The sequence below is a fragment of the Myxocyprinus asiaticus genome, chromosome 10, assembly GCF_019703515.2.
Source record: "Myxocyprinus asiaticus isolate MX2 ecotype Aquarium Trade chromosome 10, UBuf_Myxa_2, whole genome shotgun sequence".
Taxonomy (NCBI): domain Eukaryota; kingdom Metazoa; phylum Chordata; class Actinopteri; order Cypriniformes; family Catostomidae; genus Myxocyprinus; species Myxocyprinus asiaticus.
Window position 1 is genome coordinate 21,798,057 of NC_059353.1, and position 20,468 is coordinate 21,818,524.

The 20,468-nt window shown below is 39.5% G+C and overlaps 1 protein-coding gene across 4 annotated transcripts; it reads left to right on the plus strand.

Annotated features, from left to right (window-relative positions):
* Positions 1 to 1,935: 1,935 nt before the first annotated feature.
* On the plus strand, positions 1,936 to 19,654 carry LOC127447406 (ETS translocation variant 5-like). Of its 4 annotated transcripts, none has more exons than XM_051709278.1 (13): positions 1,936 to 2,074; positions 6,423 to 6,557; positions 6,665 to 6,755; positions 6,964 to 7,011; positions 7,280 to 7,330; positions 13,049 to 13,172; positions 13,270 to 13,533; positions 14,471 to 14,754; positions 16,796 to 16,855; positions 16,969 to 17,037; positions 17,340 to 17,509; positions 17,604 to 17,711; positions 17,812 to 19,654. In XM_051709278.1, the coding sequence occupies exons 2-13, from the start codon at positions 6,510 to 6,512 to the stop codon at positions 18,037 to 18,039; spliced, it is 1,545 nt and encodes a 514-aa protein (XP_051565238.1). In that variant the 5' UTR covers positions 1,936 to 2,074; positions 6,423 to 6,509; the 3' UTR covers positions 18,040 to 19,654. The 4 variants fall into 4 exon arrangements, with proteins under 4 accessions (XP_051565238.1, XP_051565242.1, XP_051565239.1 ...); XM_051709282.1 differs by having other exon boundaries at positions 17,604 to 17,705; XM_051709279.1 differs by lacking the exon at positions 1,936 to 2,074 and adding an exon at positions 2,086 to 2,499.
* The last annotated feature ends 814 nt before the right edge of the window (positions 19,655 to 20,468 follow it).

The following is a 20,468-nucleotide window of genomic DNA, read 5'->3' on the forward strand; positions in this document are numbered from 1 at the left end:
TGCATCTTGGGTATGCAGAGATAATGAGGCAAGAATTATCTCTCCATGAACTATTAATAGTCATCAAGTCACATCTTGTCTCTCTTTGGGAGAGCACCAGTGGCCTGAGGCTGCCTTATCCTTCATTCCACTAACTGTCTCAAACAGAGTTTTCAGCGTGCATTCGTTTATTCAGCACATATATAGTTTTGTTTACTGAATAATCAGTACAGGTGTAGGAATCAGTTTGGATTTTCTGTCATGCTGTTACTTCTGACTGCCACTCCTCATTAAACACTAATGTCATGTGCGGTACATCTCCTTCCATGAAGAAACTAGATTAGCCCACATTTCCAAAGAATGGCAGGCTGCCAGAACAGTCACACTGACCCAGTCATGGGCACAAATAAGCCCTTCTGATGAGCAGAGAAACAACCCCAGCCTCTCACAATGACTGTTAGTGGATCACTTCAATGTTCATATCAAAGAGAGAGGCGTGCTGCTGTGTCAATTATAGCTGTCTCACCTCTCTGGGTTTAGGAAGCAGAATGGAAATACAATATGCTCTTGGCTACCCCCTTCCCACCTCCCACCACATCTGCAAAGGGTTAGGCAAAGGTGCTATAAAAAGCAGTGCCTGACAACTTGGTTGAGCTGAAAAGCTCAGCTTCAGCAGAGTCAAGCAGAAACAATGACACCAGTAAATGCATACTACATATCTCTTGCACACTATCATTGTCTTCCTGGGAAAGTGGGCTTTGCTCAAAAGCTAGAAGGATTTTAAAGATTATCCTCCTACACTTCATGCCTCTCTCTTTTCATAGAAACCGCTTTGTTAATCTGGCCCTGACCACAATAATACATGTAAATCCCTTTCACATCACAAGATTGCTCTCTGCATTGTGATTCCACTGTAGAAAATAATAATAATAATAATAATAATAATAATAATAATAATAATAATAATAATAATAATATAGCATTTAAATAAATAAAAACCCCCAAAAATATTTTTTCTAGTAATACTTTACAATAAGGTTCCATTCCTTAACATTAGTTAATGCATTAGGTATCATGAATTAACAATGAACAATCTATTTTTTACAGCATTTATTAATCTTTGTTAATGTTAGTTAATAAATAAAAAATAAAAAAATCATTGTTATGTTAGTCCATAGTGTATTAACTAATGTTAACAAATACAATTTTTTATTTTAAAAATGTATAATATGTTGAAATTATCATTAACAAAGATTAATAAATGCTGTAAAATTATTGTTCATTGTTAGTTCATGTTAAGCAATGTTGTTAACTAATGTTAATAAATGACACCTTATTGTAAAGTGTTACCTTTATTCTTAAGTTATATGATTTGGGGATCTTATTTGGACAGTAATTTCAGTATGGCTTTTGTTGACACACTTTTATAAATAGATTTATTTCTGTTACTGATTACGCACTGTATTCGGGTGTTATTCGGAGTTGTAGTGCTGAATGGGATACTATGTCAAGTCTTAACATGTTCACGTAATGCGCTTTTGAGGCAGTAGGTTGAGACATGAAATGTTCGTGGGATTTACTTAATTTTATTTGCGCGAGTTTCGGCTTTGTTTGTTTTTTTAGCCTATCTAAACATGAAGTAGGCTATCTATACTGGTTTTAATCATATTGTAGAGTTGTCCTCGAACTTTCGACGTGCTTTGCTTTGGCGATTCTGCTTCTCCTTTATGTCCCTTTAAGATATTCTGGAAACGTGAGGGTGAAAATCTTGAAAGTGAATCCATTCATAAAAATAAGACAGACGCGGCTTCGATTGGTCGTTGGGCGCTTCATATTTATTCGATATAATTCTCACACACCATTGGAGGAACGATTTGAGTGACGTGTTATCGGAGCCAATGGGGTTCCAAAGTCAAAGCTCTCGAGCCCAAGGGAAACGGAGCAGTGCATTTACAAAAACCTCATTCAAGTTTTGTGTGTCGGAGAGAGCGCATCTAATGATCCTTACGAGCGGACGGCAGTCATCCTTTTAGGATTAAAATCTGAAACCGGTTTTCGTTTTCAGTCCATTCTGAGAGTGAACGTCATCTATAGGGTGAGTTTAACCCTCGTTTCAAAAATATTTAATCGGCAATCATTGCAATTCCTGTTTGATTCGTGTCAATTCTCCGCAGCGCGTAAGTTTATCATGGGCTCGCAACAGCAAATACAGCGATCTCGCCTTTGGGGGAAAACGAACGCCATTTTCTCCAGAGAGAGGGCTTATACTCTTTGACAACCATTTTAATGCATTAAGTTTTCTGATGATATTTTGTGCCCTTGCAGTTATTACAGGAACTTGTGTGTTCATCATTAGTCTACTAACTTGACATTTATAGGCGAGGTCGGTGCAGCCTGCGCGGTGTATAGTTTTGTGAATGGAGGTCTCTTTTTTTTTTTTTTCTTTTTTTTCTCACACATCGAGTTTCACTTCATTGAGAAAAACCAAATGTACCCGTCTGCATCCCGCAAGACTACAAGGTAAACCCACTGGACGACACGCCCACTACACGTAACGCCCCTTTGGCTCATCAAGTGATTCTATGTAATCGCTGTATGATTAATTTTCTCTTAAATCTTTAAATATGACAAAGAATAACTTTGAAATTATATGTCACATGTCATATTATTAAACAGAAGATATAAATGGTAAACTGAAATTACTTGTTTAAAGTGATTTATTTTTTTGAAAGGCTCTTTACTCCATTCCTGAAGGTGTTTGTACAATTTCTGCTTGTTCAATAATAATAATAATAATAAAAATAATAATTGTAAGAGAAACGTTTATCTGTTCTGTTTTGTCCAGTTAGCTAACAAGCTAATTGGTTAGCCTATTAGCTTAGCATACTGCTAGCTTCTCCTCTTCACTTTCATTAAATTTCTCCTCACTATCGCCACCTACTGATACGGCGGTATGAATGAATTTAAAATAACTTTTAATTTGTGGTTATATTTAATGATTTTACAAACTTTTCATTTTTAAAATCTTTGTGGTTATGGTTAGATTTAGAGTTATGGATAGGTGTAGGAGTTTGTGGTTGCTGTGGGACTCCAAATAAACACAACAAACAGTGTATGAATGTGACATCTAACTGTTCCAAGACTTCAGGATATCTCTGGTTATTTGGAGGGGGCGTAAATTGTAGTGGGCATGTCTTGTAGTAGTCTTGCAGGATGCAGGCAGACCCCTCTCTGAAAACAAGATGGGGGGGGGGGGGGGGCTCTCCCGCTCAATATTGTATTTACTTTTTAAGCACTTATTGAAGTGCAGATGTATTTGGCTTATTTCCACCATATTGCGCAAGTGTACATCATTGTATTTTAAGTGTTTTGGTGGAGGTTCTCAAATAAATTCTAGTTCATGATGATAGATTTTAAAGAGCCGTTCGCCTTGTTTTATGTTGTTTTTAATTTTCTTATTTTTTCGTTTTTCTTATATTTTTACAACTCTGTTGTTGTAAAGATTGCTACTAATGCCGTATAGTCGGACAAGAAAAAAGTGCGTTCGTTTAATCTGCACTGAAGTTTTTGTAACTTAAAGCTTGCTACCTGAACTTGTCCATATACGTGCTGCTTTCCCTCTCTCGTAGTATTCGTGCATTTTAGTGGCTGTTCATGCCGAAACGCGTTTTAGCGTCTGTCCGCGCTGGTTTTAAATAGTTTTATCCATATAAACATGCGCTAGACTGACGTCTTTGACAATAGACCTTTTTCACAGACTGTGAAGAAGCGTTTCCGCCTTATTTAGCTGCGCAAACATTTTTAAATGATACTTTTTTTTTTAAATATTGAATGTAAGTTTATAAAATGATGCTTTGTGTTTTAAAAAAATGAATTACCACAGCTGTGAAGGGGTTTCGATTACAGCTGCTGAGAGAGTGACAGTAAATTTGGCATCTTCTCCCATCTGACAAACCATAATAGGTGCTCTTTAATCCTCTCTATTTTTTTATCTGCTGGAAAGTCATTAAAATGTAATAGTGGATTTTTTTCTTTTTGTTTTGGAATAAATGGATAAGTGAAAATAATATTTGTTGTGATCTGCCATTCACCGCTGTCGAAGTTTACCCTGCAAACTTTTACTAACGCGTTCTAAAACCCGGAGTGTGAAGGTCTATTGCACCGCGTCTCGCGCAAAAGCGCAGGTGTTTTTTTTTTTTTTTTTTGACGTCGTGTCAAGTTAAAAAGTATGGATGCCCTGAACCGCAAGGTGGAAAAAAAAATTATGGCGAGAAAAAAATAAAAACAAAATAATGTCTCAGTTCCTTCCTGAGCCTAAGTCTTAATTTTTTTCTCTCTTCAAAACGTTTTTTTTTTCTCTTTTCCAATTTTTTTTTTTCACCATGAAAGTCTGCACATGACATCCCCATTCAGTCGCGAGGATTTAATTTATAAATTATCTTTTTGTTTAGAAATTAGATTACTTACTACAATATTAACATTACCAGATGTACCCCTAACACTTCAAAAGGACAGACATAATAATAATTTCCCCATGTTTCCCATTTTCCTCAATACACTCCTTTGCTTCCACCATGTAACACTGAGCAAACGGCATAGATGGTTTAGAAAGACCAACAATTTCAAACAAAAAATAACTCCAGTTGTTACACAACAGCGAATGCCATATCAAACATATGTAACCTGATTTTGTCTTGATTAAGGTTTGCAAAGCCTTAAATAAATAATAAATGTATTATTCAGCTATATAGCAACAGAGAAAGCATTAAAAGCATAAGATTACATGTTTACTGATAGTGGCACCTGGTGGCCAAAGTTGGTACCGCATGCATTTTTTTGAAGAGAGGAAAAAAAATTAGGAAGAGAGAAAAAGAATTTTAGGAAGAGAGAAAAAAAGTTAAGACTTAGGCTCAGGAAGGAACTGAGACAGTTTTTTTTTTTTCACCTTGCGGTTCAGGGCTTCCGTAAAAAAGAGCTTCAACTGTTTAAAAACAGGTGTCCAGACAACTGCTGTTCTTTTCTAATCCTTGCGTTGCGTCTTGCTTTTTTTAGCGCATGGAAGCGGTCAGTCTAGTTTCATCAGATTTTTGTGATGTTTTAGCCTTCCCTAATTTTTTAACACCTTAATATCTATTAAAATGAACAAATGAATTTTCATCTTCTTAAAGGGATAGCTCACCCAAAATTGGAAATTCTCTCATTTACTCACCCTCTTGCCATCCCAGATTTGTATGACTTTCTTTCTTCTGCTGAACACAAACTAAAATTTTTAGAAAAATATCTCAGCTCTGTAGGTCAATACAATGCAGGTGAATGCTGGCCAGAACTTTGAAGGTCCAAAAAGCATATAAAGGCAACATAAAAGTAATCCATATGACTCCAGTGGTTAAATCCATGTCTTCAGAAGTGATATGATAGGTGTGGGTGAGAAAAAGGACAATACTTAAGTCATTTTTGATTATTAATCTCCACTTTCATATTCCTTTTTTTTTTTTTTTTTTTTTTTGTATTTTGTATTTGTGCATATCACCACCTACTAGGCAGGGAGGTGAATTAATAAAAACATGACTTAAATATTGATCTGTTTCTCACCCAAATTCTCATATCACTTATGAAAATATAAATTTAAACAATGGAGTCATGTATATTACTTTTATGATTCCTTTATGTTCTTTTTGGACCTTCAAAGTTCTGGCCACCATTCACTTGCATTGTATGGACCAACAGAGCTGAAATATTCTTCTAAAAATCTTTGTTGGTGTTCTGAAGTAGAAAGAAAATCATACACATTTACTCACGAGGGTGAGTAAATGATGAGAGGATTTTCATTTTTGTGTGAACTATCCCTTTAATATCTACTGTATGTACATTGATATAACATGTAATTACAAACTAGTTTCATAAAGAATCATAGAAATGGGGGGGGGGGGGGGGGGGGGTGCAGTATACACAAGAAAAGTTGGCACACAGCTATACAATTGAGGGAGTTGTGTGTCTGTCCACTGTTCCTCAGACGAGACACTAGGCCATCAGTTTAATTGATGGATTCGTTATATAAAAGGAAAAACACTCTACGTAGTCTTAACATAAAACTTATCCTTTTCATATTCCTAAGTGTATCTTGTTGTGTGCGTCAATCCCTTCATAGTCTAATCACAGAGACAGATGGTTAGCTTTGCTTATGTAATGTTTACATTTATCTCTGCTGTGGATTGTATTACGCAGCTCTCTCTCACTCTATCTCTTGCTGTCTTTACCCTTACACTCTGTCAGGAGGTAAGATGTGATGGATAACAGAGAGAAGGGGGAAGATAAATTAACATGTTGAGTTGGATCTGTGGGTTCTGTCAGCCTGTATGCAGGACGTGCTGTTTTGATGTGGAATACATTGATGGTATCTGTCCAGCAGTTCTTTTACATGATTGATTATTTTATTTACTTAGAGTAAACAGAAGACCCAAAGAAACAATATAACCATCGCTTTTAAGCGAAGACCCATTTCTGGGAGCCTCCTTGAAGACCCAGGAAACATGGATGGATTTTATGACCAGCAAGTTCCATTTATGGTCCCACCTAATGCAAGTATATTTCAGTTTTTCTTTGGTTGCTTCAAGCTAGTATTTTGTAATGAACAATATTTTGCCACAAGGATTAGGTAACTGATCACTCTGTTTTTCTACAACAGAAATCATTACATGTGGAGGAATCATATAGCAGACCAATTAATGACAGAAAAAGAAAGTTGGTGGAAACTGAACTCGCTCAGGATACGGAGGGTAATTTTTACCTAATGTACATGACTAATGCATGTTTAGCAGATAGATTTGATAACAGATGCATTTACAGTGAGAAGTGTATATGCTCAGTGTAGTTTGGTCGATGCTGTGATTGGTTGAAGGCAGCCTTTCGTTTATCAAAAAATTGGCTTGGGGTTGCATTTGGTTTATGTTTTTACAATGTCTTGTCTTTGCCTATCAACTGCAGAACTTTTCCAGGACCTTAGTCAGCTGCAGGAGATCTGGATTGCAGAAGGTTTGTAACATATATTTTATTTGTCGTGAGCATATTTTTCTGTAAGAGTAGCAATGGAAAATTTCTAAGAGAATACACCGTCCTAGCTGTTAATTTTTAAGACGGGTTGGTCATTTAATTTGGCCTGCGCGAACCTACTAATTTTTGGATGGAAAAGTAGTACTTGATTTACTGACAAAATTACATTGATCTGTGGCTAGGCAGATTTTAAATCAACAGGGAGCATTGTTTGCAACTTTATTTCATGCTCTCCAATCTCTCTCCATAGCTCAGGTACCCGATGATGAACAATTCGTCCCAGATTTTCAGTCGGAGAGCTGTGAGTACCTTAAGATTTATTATTTATTCTCCTTGGCGATGTACTTTGGATAGTGTCCAGAGAGGGCGAAGGAAAATGGCAAAGGCTCAACTCTTGGAGCTATTTATTATTCATCTCTTGCTCAAATTTAAAGCCAGTGTTTCAGAGGGAACAAATGATATCTTAGACTAAGGATTGTGTCAAGTGGCCATATGGTCTTGTTAATTTGATTTGTTGGCCAACTTTCAGTGAAGATGCCACCAGTTAGTCTCACAAATATAATAGTGCGTATTAGATGTTTTAACATGCGTTAAAAGGGAAAGTTGATGACAGAATTAAAAATTTTGGGTGAACATCAAATCAAATCAAATCAAATCAAATCACTTTATTGTCACACAGCCATATACACAAGTGCAATGGTGTGTGAAATTCTTGGGTGCAGTTCCGATCAACATAGCAGTCGTGACAGTGATGAGACATACGCCAATCTACAATAAACATCAAATTAACACAACACAATTTAAACATCTGTTATACATAATTAAACTCGACTTAAAACATCAAATTAACACAGCACAATTTAAACATCTGTTATACATAATTACACAACTTAAAACATCAAATTAACACAACACAATTTAAACATCTGTTATACACAATTACACTCAACAATATACAATAATAACATACATTGCACAGTATACAATATGCTGTTTTTGTTTTTTGTTTTTTTTTTTTTTTTTTTTTTACTATATAGATACTATATAGATACACATTATTCAATAAAAATTAAAATATATATGAAAAAAGTATATATATAGAATGTACAGTATTGTACTGTATTGACATTCAGGCTGTCGGTTGATAGTCAGTTGTTAAGAGAGACATAATATAATGACAGTAATATAATTTATGACAGTCCGGTGTGAGATAAAAGAGTAATAAAGTGCAGGGATGATGTATTTTGATCGTGGGAGATCAAGAGTTCAGAAGTCTGATTGCTTGGGGGAAGAAGCTATCATGGAGTCGGCTGGTGCGTGTCCTGATGCTGCGATACCGCCTACCTGATGGTAGCAGTGAGAACAGCCCATGGCTCGGGTGGCTGGAGTCTCTGATGATCCTCCGAGCTTTTTTCACACACCGCCTTGTATATATTTCCTGGAGGGAGGGAAGCTCACCTCCGATGATGTGTTTGGCAGTTCGCACCACCCTTTGCAGTGCTTTGCGGTTGTGGGCAGTGCTATTGCCGTACCAGGCGGAGATGCAGCCAGTCAGGATGCTCTCCACAGTGCAGGTGTAGAACCGTGTGAGGATGTGGCGGTTCATTCCAAACTTCCTCAGCCGTCTCAGGAAGAAAAGGCGCTGATGAGCCTTCTTCACAACGACTTCAGTGTGGACGGACCATGTGAGTTCCTCAGTGATGTGGACACCCAGGAACTTGAAGCTGCTGACTCTCTCCACTGGTGCCCCATTGATGGTGATGGGACTGTGTTCTCTGTCTTTTCTTCTGAAGTCCACCACAAGCTCCTTTGTCTTACTGACGTTGAGGGAGAGGTTGTGCTCCTGACACCAGTGTGTCAGAGTGTGCACCTCCTCTCTGTAGGCTGTTTCATCATTGTCAGTGATCAGACCTACCACCGTCGTGTCATCAGCAAACTTAATGATGGCATTGGAGTTATGTGTTGCCACACAGTCATGTGTGTACAGGGAATACAGTAGTGGGCTGAGAACACAGCCCTGCGGGGCTCCAGTGTTGAGGGTCAGTGATGAGGAGATGTTGCTGCCTATTCTAACCACCTGGCGTCTGCTTGACAGGAAGTCCAGGATCCAGCTGCACAGCGAGCTGTTTAAGCCCAGAGCCCGGAGTTTCTCATCTAGCTTGGAGGGCACTATGGTGTTGAATGCTGAGCTGTAGTCTACAAACACCATTCTCACATAAGTGTTCTTTTTTTCCAGGTGGGAGAGAGCAGTGTGTATTGTAGATGCAATGGCATCATCAGTGGAGCGGTTGTTACGGTAAGCAAACTGCAGCGGGTCAAGATTGAGTGGTAATACAGAGCAGATGTAATCTCTGATTAGTCTCTCAAAACATTTGCTGATGATGGGGGTCAGAGCAACAGGACGCCAGTCATTTAAGCAAGTGATTTTGGATTGCTTTGGAACAGGCACAATGGTGGATGTTTTAAAGCATGTGGGGACTACAGACAAAGAGAGGGAGAGGTTGAAAATGTCCGTAAAAACACCAGCCAGCTGGTTCGCGCACGCTCTGATGACGCGGCCCGGAATGCCGTCTGGACCCGCGGCTTTGCGGATATTCACCCGTCGGAAGGATCGGGTTACATCCGCTACAGAGACGGAGAGTGAACTAACCTCTGTAGCTTCGGCCGTGAGAGCTCTCTCCGCGAGGGCGGTGTTATTTCCCTCGAAACGAGCATAAAAAGTATTTAGCTCATCTGGGAGAGAGGCAGCGGTGTTCATGGCGGAGTTTTTATTCCCTTTAAAGTCCGTGATGATGTTAATTCCCTGCCACATGCTTCTAGAGTTGGTGGTGTTAAACTGTCCCTCAATCTTACTCCTGTACTGGCGTTTTGCTGTTTTGATAGTTTTTCGGAGGGCATAACTGGCTTGTTTATGCTCCTCCGCGTTCCCGGAATTAAAAGCGGAGGTCCGCACATTAAGTGCTGCGCGAACATCGCTGTTGATCCACGGCTTCTGATTCGGATAGATTCGCACAGTTCTGGTCGGAATCACTTCCTCTACACACGTTCTGATGAAGCACATTACGCTATCAGCGTAAAGCTCGATGTCGTCATCAGAGGCGGACCGGAACATCTCCCAGTCCGTGCGATCAAAACAGTCTTGTAGCGTAGAGTCTGATTGGTCCGACCAGCACTGGATCGTTCTGAGGGTGGGTGCTTCCTGTTTCAGTTTCTGCCTGTAAGCGGGCAGAAGCAGAATGGAAGAGTGGTCCGATTTTCCAAATGGTGGGCGGGGGAGGGATTTGTAGCCATCCCGGAACGGAGAGTAGCAATGGTCCAAAACCCGGTCCCCTCGTGTGTTGAAACTAATGTGCTGGTGATATTTTGGTGCGACTGATTTTAAACTGGCTTTATTAAAGTCCCCGGTCACAATGAACGCGGCCTCAGGGTGTGCGGTTTCCTGCTCACTTATACTCCCATACAGTTCCTTGAGTGCCCGGTCTGTGTCGGCTTGTGGGGGATGTACACAGCAGTGATAATGACCGCTGTGAATTCCCTCGGTAGCCAGAATGGTCGACACAGAAGCATAAGAAATTCCAGATCAGGAGAACAGAAAGACTTGATAGAATGTATGTTCCTCTGATCGCACCAGGATTTGTTGATCATAAAACATACACCACCTCCTCTAGTTTTACCTGAGAGGTCTTTCGCTCTGTCCGCTCGGAGCATGGAAAACCCCGCGGGTTCAATGGCTGAGTCTGGAATCTCCGCAGACATCCAAGTTTCCGTAAGGCAGATAACGCAGCAGTCCCTCGTCTCTCGTTGGAAAGAGATCCGCGCTTTCAGCTCGCAGAGCTTGTTATCCAGAGACTGAACATTTGCCAGTAGAATAGTGGGTAGCGGGGGTCGATTTGCGCGGCGTCTTACTCTGATGAGAACGCCGGCTCTGTTTCCCCTTTTCCTCCTGCGTTTCCGCGGCCGTGCTGCCCAGACAAAGGGCTCCGCTTGCGTGTTTGTAAACAGCGGGTCGGCATTGAGGAATGTGAAGTCCGGTTTACGGTGTGAGATCGCTGAGCCAATGTCCAAAAGTGTTTGTCTGTCGTAGACAATAAGGCAGGCAACATCCAAGACAAGAAACATAAGAATTGTAAACAAAACAAACAAACCATTGCTAAGTTGTGTCGGAGCTCGCAACGCAGCAGCCATACTCGGCGCCATCTTGAGTCCTCATCACTTTAAACGGGATTAATTTGCTCTTTAACTTGTTCTGCAGTTTTTCTAACATCCCTATACTTGACTCTATAACACTCTCTAGTGCTTTAATTTAAAAGGCCTTAAATGGTGTTTCCCCTTTTTTTTTTTTTTTTTTTTTTTTTCATATTCTTGCCAGAATATTCTCAGAGAGGACCCCCTTCACCAGCTATTTTTTTTTTCAGTGTAATCAGGTGATTGGTATGGGGCATCACATGAGCCAAGCTCATAATTGGATTTCACACTTTCATGCACTCAGTTCAGCCTCTGGATTGGACCAGATTCCAGTGGGGAGACCATGAGGAAAGGCTTCCCCTCTTGGCCTACCTAAACCCACCGAATCCACAGCTACTGAAACTCTGAAGAGTCTTTGTCCAAACTCACCCAATTTGGTATAGCCTGGCCACAGGAATCAGAGCCAAAGGAAATACTTGTTTTTTTTTCTCCTTTTTTTATTTTGGCCTCATATTGAAGCTAGGAGACAGGGTGTGTACCCTCATGCTTCAGACAAAACATGTGTTTTGTACACTTTTACATTGCATTGTGGTGTAACTGAAAAAAAGCAGAAATATGTTATGAAGGTTTAATGCCATGACAAGCTGTAAATATAATGATGCACTGTTATGAGTGTTAAAAGTGCTTATGAACTGATCTGCCGTTTTACTTTTGATCTGTGTGAAAGGGGGAAAAAAAAGTCATTGTTGTTGTAGCGCCTCTGGCGTTCATTTCACCAGGAACCTGCCACAATATGTACAACCAGCCGCATAAAAATCATTTAGCAAAAATTTTAGTAATGTGATTATGTAAGACCAGGTTGGCCATAGCAGTGACCATGTTTACATACACCTAAGGAAACTGTGTATTATGGGGTTTTTGCAGAAACCGGTTTTAAAGCAGTTTAACACATCCAGGTTTCTCCTGAAGAACGCGGCTTAATGTGGCCATGTAAACGCATAAGTGGTTTTCTTACAGGTTTTTGAGGAGTACGCATATCCGGAAATAAAGCGAAGCAACGTGGAATAAAATAGTGAAATCTGCCTCAAATGCCATGTTTGTTATTTACATAAGCAATGCAGGGAAATTACATTGCTGTGGAGAAAGCTGCTTACTGACCAAGCCGCATGTATACAGGAGTAAAGTGTACACCGCTTATACAGTGCATATAAGCGCTGTGTCCATGTAAATGCTATCAGTGTGGAGTTGCCTCCTCCAGCAATAACCCCAATAGCCACAGCAGAAAAACACCCTGTTAATCTCTCACTTTAGAGATTTATTTAATAGAGCAGCCTGTGTTGTGTTACAGTGCACCTTTGCTCTTAACGCTTGCATTTGAGCTTTCACGTGCCTACCGAACGGTCTTCTAAGCCCAGTAAAGTCTGGGTGATTTATCTGGCTCAAGTCCTGTGGATCCAGTGTCGTTGGCCATTATGTGGCGCCGGATATGAGAGCTTGATGCAGAGATCCAAGGGCTAATGGTTACAGTGCGGGGAGGAAAATCATTCACAATCATTGAATTATGACCATACTGATTCATGAGTATTGACTTGGCTGTGATGGAAATCTGAGGGGAGCGCTTTGATTGCATGTATTGTTTTGCACCATGATACTGATGGGCAGGGAGAAGAGCTTTTATACCTCACAGTCGATTGTCATTACTCATGAAATATGGCAGTTTAATGGTGGAGAAGATTCTTCTTCTGGGGCATTTTTCTGCACTAAAGTTGATGCGATCGATTGGATGCTCTGCTTCATTAGGAATTTCTTCTCTTTTTTTTTTTTTTTCTCACAGTGATGTTTCATGGTCCAACACCAGCCAAGATCAAACGGGAACAGAGTCCCTCCAAAGAGCTCTCTCCCTGTAGCCAGGATAGATGTCCAATGCCGTATGGAGAGAAGTGCCTTTACAGCTACAGGTAGTCTTTCATTGGCCCATATCCATCTCAGCGTCATTGTTGTACCGTTGACTGAAAGCAGAGAGCTGCTTCTTATTGTGAATAATTTTAAATACAGTGCCTATGAAAGGAAGCCCGCAGCTGGGTTCAAGCCATTGACTCCTCCCTCAACACCCGTCTCTCCTTGTGGCTCCACCAACACCCATGGGACATGTCCCCCTGTCTCTAACACAACAATAGGGCAGCGTCTCCTTCATGGGCAGCCTTCAATGACCAACTCCACACCCAGCCATTCTGCACCCCATCACCAAAGCCAGAGCCCACCTTTTGCAGTGCCCTGTCCACCCCTAAACCGTGACATTCACTTCAATAATGAACCTCGGTCAGTATCTGCGTTGTTTCAGTTCAAACTTGAACTTGTGTACTTACACCTCCATGAAATATTTTATTCCTCCAGTATATTTTTCTGTTGTTATACCATTAGCATGTAGGGCAAAGAGAGGTTTATAAAGGCAGATGACCTTTCAGCCATGCTCACTTTACAGGGTCAATGAATTGTGGTGTAGGTCACTCTGTTGTTGTTGTGCAGTAGAGTTAGCAGCCCACTGCTTGGGAGGTGCAACAATATGACCCCCGTGGGAACGCCAGCAACTTCCATCTCAGTAGAAAAGAACTCTAGAGCACAAGTGCTAAGCTGATGCTTTATTTATGCCTTGAGCTCACATGACCAAAACATCTCTCTTTACATGCTGTTTAGTTTATGAAATTGTTAGTTTCTTTGTTGCTTGGTTTTAATGCTGCCTTTACATGTTATCAGAATTATTGTAAATACAAATTTCCTTCTTGGAAGTTGCATATGAACACCCTCTCAAGTCAAAATTACGAGTCATAGTTTCCATGTTGGAAGGAGCCATAAACTTTCAACATGGCAGAGGAGAGTATGGTTTCTGTAGTGAATTAGGTTTTATTAATTTTTCAATATGCAGCTACCTTGTTAACACTTGCCGTGTTGGTCATGCACATTTGTGTATATCAGTAACCATTTCATGCGTAATGTATGTATATGACCAAAATTCCATTATCATCAGCAAGCTGACTATCATGTATTACGGTTTCAATAAGAATTCCCCAAGTATTATACATGAATGACTCTGGTGTTCTCCATGTTTACTACAAACCTTACTATCTTTGACAACAAAGCACTTGAACATGACGTACTCGTAATTATGACAGCATAACTTAATACGTGTGAGATATAATTTTATTATTTTGTCCAGATTTGTTGCTGAGTTTTGAATGTCGGTGTTGTCTTGCAAAAGGTTTCAGCGGCAACTTTCGGAGCCTTGCCTTCCATTCCAACCTTCTGATACCCAGGCAAGACCCAACTTCATGCCACAGGTCCCCAGCACTTCACCTAGAGATGGAAGGCCACCTTACCATCGCCAAATGTCAGAGCCGCTGGTTCCGGTGCCTCAAGGCTTCAAGCAGGAGCTCCTTGACCACCGCTATGCTGAGCAAGGTGTTCCCAACATGGGCCCATCCCAGGCTGCCTTCCACTCAATGGCCATCAAGCAAGAGCCACGAGACTTCTGCTTTGACTCTGGTGAGTGTCCGATTACCTAGAGAAAATTCAGTTCGGGTGTTCAGAGTCTGTCTGGCAGGTATGGCTCTGCTTCATAACAGCTGCCTGGGTGAGGCCATAGAATGTTTTATGTGTGCTTGCATAGGCCTGTGACTTTTAGCAATGTTTAGTGAGGTGTACACGAACAAAAGCGTGCACACAGAATGATGCATACATGCCTTAAACCTTTGCGTGCAAAGAAGAGACACTTCTGTACTTCTCATGCCTTGGGACATTCCTTAAGTGCAGCACTATTAATAAATTATACATTACAGTTAGGGCTGGGTGATATATTAAATATTCACGATATAATTGCAATAATTTTGCTGACGATATAAAATTACGCAAAATTGTGAAAGTTGCTATGATTTTAGTGCGCTTTTTATTTGGCCACTGTTTTCTAAAGATTGCATAAATGCATACAGGCTTCTAGAATACTGTTTTCAGTGCTCTCAGAGTGGTTCACGTACATTGTGAAAGTGCTTCAGGTTCACACATTTGCACAATTTCAAACATTTGTAACTGCTTCAAGTAATACAAATCAAAAAACGTAAAGGAGTTTTAAAGAAAATGAGGAAATGACAGCAATTTACCAGATCTGTGATGAGAAACATTGCCACAAATGCACACTCTACTTTCAGTGTGCCACCAAATTAAAAGCAGGAAAACATGCCTTCATTATTTTTAACTAGCTTTTTACTGAAAACATTAAATCTACTTGGCTACAGTGGCTGTCTGAATATATGATGGTTCCTCTGATTTAAAAAATAAAAAATAATAAAAAAAAATACAATCACTTTTAAACCATTTCCAAGCAAATGTATAATTCTGAAGAATTAGAGAATTTTTGTAGCCATATCTCCCAGCCCTAAATACAATGGAAATTAAAAGATTTATGTCTTTTTAAAAAGGTTGTTTGATGCTATAAAAGGAGATGGTAGGCAGAATGTTATCTTCAGTCATCATTCACTTTCATTGCAGCTTTTTTCTATAAAATGAAAGTGAATGGTGACTGAGGCTCCATACATTTCTGCCTAAAATTTCCATGGACCAAAGAAGTCACACAGGCTTAAAATAAAATAAGGCTGAGTACATGATGACAGAAAAAAAGTTTTAAAAAGTCACATTTAGTGATCATATTTGAGGCCACTTTTCACAAGTCTGATTGGCTAATAATTTGTTCATCTGTAAGAAATAAAATCTTAACCTCTATAGAGGGGGTAAACTGCTCTCTTCTGTCCAAAACCAAAACGCTTGGCTGGCCTTCATACTTGAGGTCGATAGGTTGTACAATCTTACAATGTTCTATCCCTCTAGGTTTATGTTTGCAGGTTAGTGATGTAATACCAAATCCTCTTACCATTCTTCTTATAAATGTGTACGTCACGTATCACATTTGCATTTGGGGGGGGTTGGCTGAACAGGGTCTTTTCATTTGTAAAGCAGCCAGACAGATGATGCATCTGATGCAATCAATGAGGATCACATGCTCTGAGAAAGACAGCAAAGGGGCAGAGTGTCCTGCCAAATCATCAGGACAAACAAGGACAGATAAAACTTGATTGTCATGGTCCAGTATCTTGACACAGTGGCTAATCCCATTTGGTGATTCAATAGACTTGCTGCTAATGCTGCATGTTTCTTTGGTGTGTTGAAATGAGCTTAGCCAGTACTACCAGATGTGTGATGTCAGATATTTGCAGCCCAGCTCTTCCATCAGGGGTTGTTTTAAAAGGGTCAGATTCACTGTGGTTTATTGTCTTACCTGTTAGTGCTTCCTTAACCTCAGTTCATATCCCATTCTTATTCTCAATTCTGAATCAGTATTCGGGAACGGGTAAAAAAAAAAAATAATAATGGGGGAAGAAAAATGAAAGTTATCCAGTCTCATCATTTTTAATGTATTTGGTAAATAAATGCAGTATTACTTTTATGCATTTGTAATGGTGACATTTTTCTTTTCAATTAAGAGTCATTTATAATCTCGTTTTGAATAATCATTTTTTCTTGTGTTGTTTTGCAGAATTGCCTAAGTGTCAGTCTTCATTTGGGAGGGCAGCAAGCTTCTACCAAAACCATGAGAGTAAGTGACATCTCTATTGATACATACTGTATAATACCTCACTGCAGATTAAGAATACAAATGTAATTTCTTAATCTAACGTACAGTGTTTTTTGTTTCTTCTCTGCTTGTAGACTGCTCATTTGACCGAGATCAGCAATTGTATTACGATGACACCTGCGTGGTTCCAGAGAGACTTGAAGGTAATATTTCACAATTGGTCACATGTGACACACATTTTTTCACAATGTCACGTATGACTCTTAGAGGTTTCCAGATGTCTCGGTGAGGTCAAACCAGCTCAATGAAGATGATAATGTCAAGTAATCCATCTTCATTGATCAGAATTTGCACCAAGGCACCCTGATCTTTGAACAGAGATCTAGTATGGTGGTGTGAACTGAACACTGTGTCCATATTAGCCACATTTGTGTTGGAATTTGTCATGTGCTTGCTCATGCAGCTTTAGGCATACTCTAATCCTCATAATTTTTGTTCCTGACAGGAAAGGTAAAGCAAGAGTCCTCTGTGTATCGTGATGGTCCACCTTACCAGCGCCGCGGCTCCCTCCAGCTTTGGCAGTTCTTGGTCACGCTCCTCGATGATCCGTCCAACGGGCATTTCATTGCCTGGACAGGACGCGGAATGGAGTTCAAACTTATTGAGCCAGAGGAGGTCAGATTTATTTATTTATTTTTTCCCATTTCCATTAGTCCACTGCATGTTCTTGCCTAGTCACGGAAATTACTATCCTTTTCTGCTTTTTCAGGTGGCCCGACGCTGGGGCATCCAAAAGAACAGACCGGCCATGAACTACGACAAGCTGAGTCGCTCACTACGCTACTACTATGAGAAGGGGATCATGCAGAAGGTAAAGGCAGGTTCACATTTAGTTTCCTCTATGCTCATCTTATGATGAATAATTTATCCTGTTTTCCATTTAGATGTTCTAACTTCTGTTTTTTCTTTTCTTTCAGGTTGCTGGTGAGAGGTATGTGTACAAATTTGTGTGTGATCCCGAGGCCCTCTTTTCCATGGCATTCCCAGACAACCAGAGACCCAACCTCAAAGCAGACCCTGATGGCCTGCCTGGAGTTGATGATGACACACTTCCATTGACACATTATGATGAGGCTTCATACTTGGTAGATGGTGGAGAGCAGTGTGTTGCTGGGATGTCTTTTCCAGACGGTTATGTGTACTAACCTACAACTCTGAAAAACCTGAATTATTGATCTGACTGGAACACATCTGTCCCCATTGCCTCAACTCTTTCAGATCTGATGCCCACTTCCAGATTAACCCTCCCAAACATAAAAATGAATGAGGAGAAATCTGCAAGCCACATTTTATCTGGTGTCAATCCACGAGAAGGGTGTCAAGGAGGTAAGGAAAGGCTGGTTTCCAGTGCTTAAACCTTCCTCAAGGCAAACGGTCACTGCCTCAGAGAAGAGGTTGCACTGGAGCTGACTGGTGCTGAAAGACTGACGGATCTCACTGCAAGAATTGTAGCAATTCTGTTTTTGACAATCTTTTGTTTTTTATTATTATTTTATTTTATTTTATTTTATTTTTTTTATAAAAGAAATTAGTAAGCAATTATTATGAGACATGGTAACAAAAACCCTTCAATGCAGCACTATTTAATAGATGCCTTTTTGGTCCCAATTAATTTTGTGTTACCTCCAAACCATGTAGACAAGAAGTCAAAAGGGCTTTGTTTTGCAAGGAGAAAAAAGATCAATTTTGTTCCGTTAGACTTTCATAGACTCTTTAGAAAGCTGGCTTTTATACAACAATTTTTGTTCAGCTAAATGTGGACAGCTTTAATTATGCTGAGGAATCCTACAGAACAATGCTTTTGTTTTTGTATCAATGGTTTGGTTCTAAATGTTTTGTCAAATGTTGTTTTTATATTAACTTATATTTTCATGCTGGTTAACCCAATTAAGAGTTATTGATGTGAACCTAATTTAAACCAGAAGCACTCTTTTTAAAAAACATTTTTTTCAAGTACACGGAACTGTTAAACAATTTTAAATGTATTTCAGAATGCCTAATAGCTATTTATTTTGTTTTTACGCCACAAAATAATTCAAAAATTGAAATATAGAGATGATGTAATTTTTTTTATTTGACAACATTCAAAAGGGATGCACTAGTCAGAATTGATCATATATATATATATGTATGCCTTTTGCATTCTTTCTGGCTTAGATTTTTTTGTTTGCCATCGTTTTAGATTTGAATGCCCAGGAAAGCAGGAGCATCAGGGTCTTAAGGGCATGCAATAAGGTAAAAAATAAAAGCATTTTCCTGGTTACCAACTCATTGCCAATTTCAAGTTTTGCATGATGTACTCAACAATCAGCTGTCCACTAATTTATCGCTCTATGCTGGACAAAGAAGAAATTGTGGAGTTCTCTGCATCTTTATTTTTTTCCCTTTTGTTTATTTTGAAAGATGAACTTTATATATTTTTGCGAAGTCTGCATTTATTTGATTTTATTGTATGAGCTGTATAGTTATGCCTGTAACAGATACTGTATGTATGTTTTAAATGGATCCCTGCGTTGCAGTGACTGCACACCAGTGGTTACTGGACACCCTTTCCTGGTGGGTTCGAGAGCAGTGCCTTTTAAAATGAGAAATGCAGCTTATACATTAACAGTTTTCTCATGGAATGAGTGGCTTGTCTCAACCTCCACCACAGAAGGGTTGTCTGCACTTGTACAGGCTGAACCTTGTCCCCTCACAATGTGTACCTTACACTGCTGAGTTAATCTGTACTGGTTACAATAAACTGTCCTTTCTGCTTCACTTGCACTCTTCTCTTTCATGTTTCTCATTAGCTAACCTGCTTCTGAAAATGACAGACTATTAACATGTTTTCCTTAAATGTGGAAAAATTAAATGTGGTCAAATGTTTCAGCACCTATTATTTGTATAAATATACAAAAAATATATTCTTTTTTTTTATGTGATTAACAAAGCCCTTAGATGAGCTGGTAGTTGCTTTCATGCATTGAATCTGAAACTCTATTCAGTATTGATCAGCCTCTATTCAATTAAAGGCCTATCGCTGTCCCAGGGGCTGCACTGCCCTTTCATTCGAGCTTTTGCTGGATAGCTAACGTGTGTCAAGCTGTAGACCTCCCATCTAAGATTATTTAATAACTTCGCCTTAGCTTTGTATGGTTGGCTTAGCAACCCGTGTAAGACCATACCTTGCACTAATCCACAACTTCAATTATTTATCCAAACACATTTATGACCTGTATGTTGTTTGCACACATTACTGTGCCCTAACATTTTTCTTAAAGGTGCACAAATGCATTAATGTATATTTGGGATCAAATATTTCAAATAAATTACATCATTTACCAGTTTAATATCTAGCATAGTACATTCCCTGATCAGACACACTTGAGCCTCAAGAGCCACTAGATGGCTAGTCATTCTGAAAAGTGCACGTAAGTAATTTCCCTTGTCAATAGCTTGACCAGGCCTAATCCTTATCCTGAAACTTGATTCTCACAATAAGACCGAAAACACTGCATATGCAGTTTTGTTTAATCAGCCTTTGTTACTGATATGCACTCAAAAAATGAGCACTGGCTGAACTTGATTCAGT